This window comes from Theropithecus gelada, chromosome 12 (genome assembly GCF_003255815.1).
Source record: "Theropithecus gelada isolate Dixy chromosome 12, Tgel_1.0, whole genome shotgun sequence".
Lineage (NCBI taxonomy): Eukaryota > Metazoa > Chordata > Mammalia > Primates > Cercopithecidae > Theropithecus > Theropithecus gelada.
Genome location: NC_037680.1, coordinates 94,987,727 through 94,995,758, shown reverse-complemented (window position 1 = coordinate 94,995,758; position 8,032 = coordinate 94,987,727). Strand labels below are relative to the sequence as shown.

Here is an 8,032-nt window from a genome sequence, read left to right as displayed (position 1 = left end):
TCAAAAAAAAAAAAAAAAAAAAAAAAGAAATAAACTCAGCTGGACTCTATCTCAAAAAGAAACAAAAAACCTCTTTCTTCCACCTGAATTTTCTTTGCTGTCCCCTAGGCTGGAGTGCAGTGGCACGATCTCGGCTCACTGCAAGCTCTGACTCCTGGGTTCACGCCATTCTCCTGCCTCAGCCTCCCAAGTAGCTGGGACTACAGGTGCCTGCCACCATGCCTGGCTAATTTTTTGTATTTTTAGTAGAGACGGGGTTTCACCGTGTTAGCCAGGATGGTCTCAATCTCCTGACCTTGTGATCCGCCCGCCTTGGCCTCCCAAAGTGCTGGGATTATAGGCGTGAGCCACCACTCCCGGCCCTGAATTTTCTTATGATTTGGAGCCAGTGCTTTGCTGGAGACTGCATGGCAGCCTGCCACAGGCAACTCTTCCAGCACAGTGATTTCATCAGGTGTGCAGTCATTCAAACCTTAGTGGTTTTCAATATTACCCCTTACACAGTGGTGGCTTCACTAGTTACACCTCAGGCCTGTGGTGTGCAGTGAGGTTTGGGAGGCACTGTGAGGATTAAGAGGACGAGCAAATAAATGAAGAAAGAGTGAATGATATGGATAAAGTGGAGGGACACTCCTATCTCAATGCCAGCTCTTCCTGGTGCTATCCCCAGAAGCAGCTGGTCTCCTTGAGCACCTACAAGCTCAGCACCACCCCTCTGGGCCCACCATCAGCAGCTCACCCATCGGAGAGCAGGTAGTACTGGCAGGACATGGGGATGCCCTCCTCTGAGTGGACAGTCTGCTCCACGATGAAGACTTCGGCTTGCTGATGGTCTACCTGGATGGTCTGGAAGCCCAGGTCTTGCTGGCAACAGCCAAAATTGGGAAGTGGGAGGTAAGGTGGATGCCCGCCAAGGGCTCCCCATCATCTCAGCATTTTCTGTATCTCATAACAACCTCCCAACATTTGAGGTTGCATCTCCAAACCTCCAAGCTCAGTTGGCGACCCCTCATAGGGAGCTAGCTCCAGGTTGCCCCTGCCCTGACCCTTCCCATGTCATCTCGCTGACCAAGTGCTTCTAGTTGGCAAATTCTGTTACGGGGATGAGAAGCAATATGGGGAGGGGTGTGGGAGTAGAGAGGGAGGATGAGCTACTAGGGCCAGTGGGTGGAGGTAAAGTGAGGCTCAGAGGTGTGAGACCAGACAGATTTGTGGCCACTTCAGACTTGTGCTGTTGCTGGCAGGCTGTCCCTGTTGTAATTAAAACTTAAACCCCTGTTATAGCTGCGGCTATGGAGAGAAAAGTGCTAATGTTAAACACATGTTTCAAAGAACACGGAGGGGAATGGATTGTGCTTGTTCGTGTCAAATGCATTGCTGCTTGGGGTGTTTTGATAGACAAGCCTGGAATGTAATTTACAAAGATGGTCAAAGAAACACAAATCAGCTCCCAAAGTGTCTCACTGGAAATTGTGTGTTCAGTGACACGGCTCTAAAATCACCTATTGCAGCAAGTCCTAGGCATGCGATCATGAAATTTTAGTTAAAAACAAAAAATAAAACAGAAACGGAACACCCTCTGGGGTTAAGAAATAATAAAGGGGCCGGGCGCGGTGGCTCACGCCTGTAATCTCAGCACTTTGGGAGGCTGAGGCGGGCGGATCATGAGGTCAGGAGATCAAGACCATCCTGGCAAACACGGTGAAACCCCGTCTCTACTAAAAATACATAAAATTAGCCAGGCGTAGTGGCACATGTCTGTATTCCCAGCTACTTGGGAGACTGAGGCAGGAAAATAGCTTGAAGTCAGGAGGTGGAGGTTGCAGTGAGCCAAGACTGCGCCGCTGCGCTCCAGCCTGGCAACAGAGCGAGACTCCGTCTCAAACAAACAAGCAAACAAATGAAATAATAAAGGAATATTTCAGTAAAGTTGGACAGTTATACTTCCTAAAGTTAAAAAATGATTTATTTTTATTTATTGATTTTTTTGAGACAGAGTCTCCCTCTGTTGCCCAGGCTGGAGTGCAGTTGTGCCATCTCGGCTCACTGCAACTTTTGCCTCCTGGGTTCAAGTGATGATTCTCCTGCCTCAGCCTCCCGAGTAGCTGGGATTATAGGCGCCCACCACCATGCCCAGCTAATTTTTGTATTTTTAGGAGAGACAGGGTTCCACCATGTTGGCCAGGCTGATCTTGACCTCCTAACTTCAAGTGATCTGCCCACCTTTGCCTCCCAAAGTGATGGGATTACAGGCATGAGTCACTGTGCCTGGCAAAAATGATGTATTTTTTAAATCAGCCCTGCACTGTATTTATTTTTCCTGGACTGACTTCTGTGCAGAAGGGTTGCTTCTCTGAACTGTTCCCACCTCTCAGTCGCTCTCAATTCATCTGCCCCACACTCCCAGACAAACATGCTTTCCTGCCCTTGAAAGCCCCATTCCCACCTGTGCTGTTTTCTCCCCACCTGCCTCCATTTTCTACTCCACAGCTGTTCCCGATCTCAGTGCTTTTCATGCCCTTTCTAGTTTGCTCCCAAGCCAAGTCCCCTGCCCAGGGAGACCCCTCACATAGGTCAAATAGCAGAGTTTGCCCTCGGTGTCCAAGGCCAGGAAGCGGGCGTTGCTGGGCACCATCCGCCGCCAGGCCATCACCCTGAGCAGCACCAGGTTGGCAGCCTCTGAGACGAAGCCCTTGATTGAGCTCCACGGGAAAGAAGTCACTCCAGTCTTCACTTCCTGTTCAGAACAGATCTGGGTCAGGGACCTGGAACCAGGAAGGGGCAGGGGACAAAGGGTGGGCAAGCCGGGTGTTGGGCATATGTTTTTTGTTTGTTTGTCTGTTTTGTTTTTAGACAGAGTTTTGCTTTTTGTCACCTAGGCTGGAGTACAATGGCATGGTCTCAGCTCACTGTAACCTCCACCTCCTGGGTTCAAACGATCTTCTGCCTCAGCCTCTCAACTACCTGGGATTACAGGCCACCATGCCTGACTAATTTTTGTAATTTTAGTAGAGACTGGGTTTCACCATGTTGGCCAGGCTGGTCTCAATACTCCTGACCTGAGGTGATCCACCCGCTTTGGCCTCCAAAAGTGCTGGGATTACAGGCGTGAGCCACTGTGCCTGGCCTTTTTTTTTTTTTTTGAGACAGGGTCTTGCTCTGTTGCCCAGACTGGAGTGAAGTGGTGCAATCTCGGCTCGCTGCAACCTCCAGCTCCCGGGTTTAAGCGATTTTCCTGTCAGCCTCCCGAGTAGCTGGGATAACAGGCACATGACACTACACCTGGCTAATTTTTGTGTTTTTATGAGAGATGGGACTTCACCATATTGGCCATGCTGGTCTCCACCTCCTGACCTCAAGTGATCCGCCCGCCTCAGCCTCCCAAAGTGCTGAAATTACAGGCGTGAGTCACTGCGCACCTGGCTTTCAGCTCAGCATATGGTTTTTAATGAATCCTCAGTCCGGACTTGTTGTGGGAAGTCAGGGACCCCGAACGGAGGGACCAGCTGAAGCCACGGCAGAAGAACATAAATTGTGAAGATTTCATGGACATTTTTAGTTCCCCAAATTAATACTTTTATAATTTCTTATGCCTGTCTTTACTGCAATCTCTGGACATAAATTGTGAAGATTTCATGGACACTTATCACTTCCCCAATCAATACCCTTGTGATTTCCTATGCCTGTCTTTACTTTAATCTCTTAATCCCATCATCATCTTAAGCTGAGGAGGATGTATGTCACCTCAGGACCCTGTGATGATTGCGTTAACTGCACAAATTGTTTGTAGAGCATGTGTGCTTGAATAATATGAAATCTGGGCACCTTGAAAAAAGAACAGGATAACAGCAATGTTCAGGGAACAAGGGAGATAACCTTAAAATCTGACTGCTGGTGAGCCGGGCGGAACAGAGCCATATTTCTCATCTTTCAAAAGCAAATAGGAGAAATATCGCTGAATTCTTTTTCTCAGCAAGGAACATCCCTGAGAAAGAACGTGCCCCTGAGGGTAGGCCCCTAAAATGGCCACTTTGGGGGCAGCTGTCTTTTACGGTCAAAGACAAAGGGATGAAATAAGCCCTGGTCTCCTGTAGCGCTCCCAGGCTTATTAGGATGAGGAAATTCCCACCTAATAAATTTTGGTCAGACCAATTGTCTGCTCTCAAACCCTGTCTCCTGATAAGATGTTATCAATGACAGTGTGTGCCTGTAACTTAATTAGCAATTTTAATTTCACCCCGTCCTGCGGTCCTGTGATTTTGCCCTGCCTCCATTTGCTTTGTGATATTTTATTACCTTGTGAAGCATGTGATCTCTGTGACCCACACCCTATTGGTAAATTCCTCCCCTTTTGAAAATTACTAATAAAAACTTGCTGGCTTTATGGCTCAGGGAGCATCACGGAACCTGCCTACATGTGATGTCTCCCCCGGACACCCAGCTTTAAAATTTCTCTCTTTTGTACCTTTCCCTTTCTCAGACCAGCCAATGCTTAGGGAAATAGAAAAGAACCCACGTTGAATATTGGGGGTGGGGTTTCCCCTGATACGGACTCCTGGTTTCATCTAATCTAGTCCCTTCTCAGGGTTCTGAAGAGGACATTGTGAAAGAAAAATAAATCTTGGGACCCCAAATCACTGAGCCAAAGGGAAGTCAAGCTGGGAACTGCTTCAGGCCAAGCTGCCTCTCATTTTATTCCTAAATAAGGTAGCTACTAAGAGAAAAAAAGAGCTACATACCTCCCTCACTATTTGCCCACAAGGAAATTGCTTGTGGACAAAGGACAGACAGAACTCAAAGTCATCCCTCTGCTCACGTGGGTAAGTGCATATCTGATGGCTTTCTCTGCTCTATTGTTTCACTAAGCCAGACTAAAGCATAAGTGACTACTTTTCTACCCCCATCACATGTAAATTGTGTATTCAGTGAAAGGCTAATCAGAAACTTAAAAGCATGTCTCTTATCTACCTATGACTTGGAAGCCCTCTCCCTGCCTGGAGTTGTCCTGCCTTTCCCAACAAACCAATGTACATTTTTTTTTTTTTTTGAGATGGAGTCTTGCTCTGTCACCCAGGCTGGAGTGCAGTGGCATGATCTCGGCTCACTGCAAGCTCCGCCTCCCAGGTTCACGCCATTCTCCTGCCTCAGCCTCCCAAGTAGCTGGGACTACAGGCACCCGCCACCACGCCTGGCTAATTTTTTGTATTTTTAGTAGAGACAGGGTTTCACCATGTTAGCCAGGATGGTCTCGATCTCCTGACCTCGTGATGTGCCCACCTCGGCCTCCCGAAGTGCTGGGATTACAGGCGTGAACCACTGCACCCGGTGAACCAATGTACATCTTACACGTGTTGATTGATGTTTCATGTCTCCTTAAAATGTATAAAACCAAGCTGTGGGCTGGGTGTGGTGGCTCGCGCCTGTAATCCCAGCACTTTGGGAGGCCGTGGCGGGTGGATCACCTGAGGTCGGGAGTTTGAGACCAGCCTGGCCAACATGGAAAACCTCCCTCTCTACTAAAAGTACAAAATTAGCCAGGCGTGGTGGCGCATACCTGTAATCCCAGCTACTCGGGAGGCTGAGGCAGGAGAATCACTTGAGCCCGGTAGGCAGAGGTTGCAGTGAGCCGAGATGGCACCAGTGCACTCCAGCCTGGGCAACAAGAGTGAAACTCTGTTTCAAAAACAAACAAACAAACGAACAAAAATAAAAACAAGCTGTGACCCAACCACTTTGGGCACATGTTCTCAGGACCTCCTGAGGCTGTGTCATGGATGCGTCCTTAACCTTGGCAAAACAAAGTCTCTAAATTGATTGGGACCTGTCTCAGATATTCTGGGTTCACAGTGTGGAGTGCAACTCCCATCTGCCTCTCATCCTTACCTCACCCTCCTTGATGCTTCTGGTCACAGCCAGCTGATCATCTTGCTTCAGCAAACTCGTCTTCCGTTCCATGGGGAGGATGAGGAACTGAGGGCCAGAGCGTGCCAGGGAGGATCAGGGACTCCCTGGGTCCCCCAGAGGTCACCTGACCCTTCTCCATTAATGAGAAAACTGAGGTTTAAAGATTGTGACTTAAAAAAACAGCAACTGGGTCAGGCGCGGTGGTTCACGCCTGTAATCCCAGCAGTGTGGGAGGCCAAGGCGGGCAGATCATGAGGTCAGGAGATCAAGACCATCCTGGCTAACATGGTGAAACCCCGTGTCTACTAAAAATACAAAAATTAAACTGGGCGTGGTGGCACATGCCTGTAATCCCAGCTACTCGGGAGGCTGAGGCAGGAGAATTGCTTGAACCCGGAGGCAGAAGTTGCAGTGAGTCAAGATCACGCCACTACACTCCAGCCTGGGCAACAGAGCGAGACTCCATCTCAAAAACAAAACAAAACAAAACAAAAACAAGCAGCAGAGCCGGGTGTTGTGGCTCATACCTGTAATCCCAGCACTTTGGGAAACCCAGGTGGGCAGATCACTTGAGGTCAGGAGTTCAAGACCAGCCTGGCCAACATGGCAAAACCGTATCTCTCTTAAAAATACAAAAATTACCCAGGCATGGTGGTGCACATCTGTAATTCCCAGCTACTTGGGAGGCTGAGGCAGGAGAATTGCTTGAACCCGGAAGGTGAAGGTTGCAGTGAGCTGAGATTGCACCACTGCACTCCAGCCTGGGTGATAAGAGCAAGACTCTGTCTCAATAATAATAATGGGCCGGGCGCGGTGGCTCAAGCCTGTAATCCCAGCACTTTGGGAGGCCGAGGCGGGTGGATCACGAGGTCAGGAGATCGAGACCATCCTGGCTAACATGGTGAAACCCCGTCTCTACTAAAAATACAAAAAACTAGCCGGGCGTGGTGGCGGGCGCCTGTAGTCCCAGCTACTCGGAGGCTGAGGCGGGAGAATGGCGTGAACCCGGGAGGTGGAGCTTGCAGTGAGCCGAGATCGCGCCACTGCACTCCAGCCTGGGCGACAGAGCGAGACTCCGTCTCAAAAAAAAAAAAAAATAATAATAATAATAATAAATTACAAAATAAAAAACAGCTGCAACAAAACCCAAAAAATACCTTTCATACACAGTGGAGCTGAAGAATAGCAGTCATGTTATGATGAATATAAAGTTCAAAACAATGCACTTCAGAACACTGGTTTTAAAGGATGGGGGTGGGCCAGGCGCAGGGACAGCAGGTTGCCACTGATAAGTTCTCCTGATACCCAAACTCTGAACCCAGCCCACACCAGTCCTCCTCCAGCCTGAGAGCCCAGTGCCTCCCTGAAGGCCTGGTGGGCTGGCCTTTCCCAGAGCCTAGCCTTCCCTGGGGGCCTGTTGCACCTGGCCTCCAAGTCTCCCAGCTTTGTGCCCGTCACACCCAGCCCCTGCCACTTACTTAACTTGTGGAATGTGAACATGACCTGTTTATACACTGGAAACTACTCGAGTCTAAAAACGTTCCCACAGAAACCATCCCCATCTTTTTTTTGAGTCAGAGTTTCACTCTTGTTGCCCAGGCTGGAGTGCAGTGGTGCGATCCCGACTTACTGCAACCTTCACCTCCTGGGTTCAAGCAATTCTCCTGTCTCGGCCTCCCAAGTAGCTGGGATTACAGGTGCCCACCACCATGCCCGGATAATTTTTTTTTTTTTTGCCTTTTTAGTAGAGGTGGGGTTTCACCATCTTGGCCAAGCTGGTCTTGAACTCCTGACCTCGTGATCCACCCGCCTCGGCCTCCCAAAGTGTTGAGATTACAGGCATGAGCCACTGTGCCTGGCTAATTTTGTATTTTTGGTAGAGACAGGGTTTCTCCATGTTGGTAAGGCTGGTCTTGAACTCCCGACCTCCTGTGATCTGCCCGCCTCAGCTTCCCAAAGTGCTGGGATTACAGGCATGAGCCATTGCGCCCAACCTCCATCTTTTTGTTGTTGTTGTTATTCTGTCACCCAGGCTGGAGTACAGTGGTGCACACACTGCTTGCTGCAACCTCAACCTCCTGGGCTCCACTGAACCTTCCACCTCAGTCTCCCAAGTAGCTGAGACTAC

General features: G+C 49.2%; 1 protein-coding gene across 2 annotated transcripts in view; it reads right to left on the bottom strand.

The window, feature by feature from the left end:
• The window catches only part of CATIP (ciliogenesis associated TTC17 interacting protein), a 13,497-nt gene that overhangs the window by 3,045 nt on the left and 2,420 nt on the right, over positions 1–8,032 (bottom strand). For both annotated transcript variants that reach the window (XM_025405254.1, XM_025405253.1), the window contains exons 5-7: positions 5,884–5,970; positions 2,570–2,737; positions 740–864 (exon numbers count right to left, since the gene is read on the bottom strand). In XM_025405254.1, the coding sequence (XP_025261039.1) occupies positions 740–864; positions 2,570–2,737; positions 5,884–5,970 (380 nt within the window). The remainder of the gene's footprint in view (positions 1–739; positions 865–2,569; positions 2,738–5,883; positions 5,971–8,032) is intronic.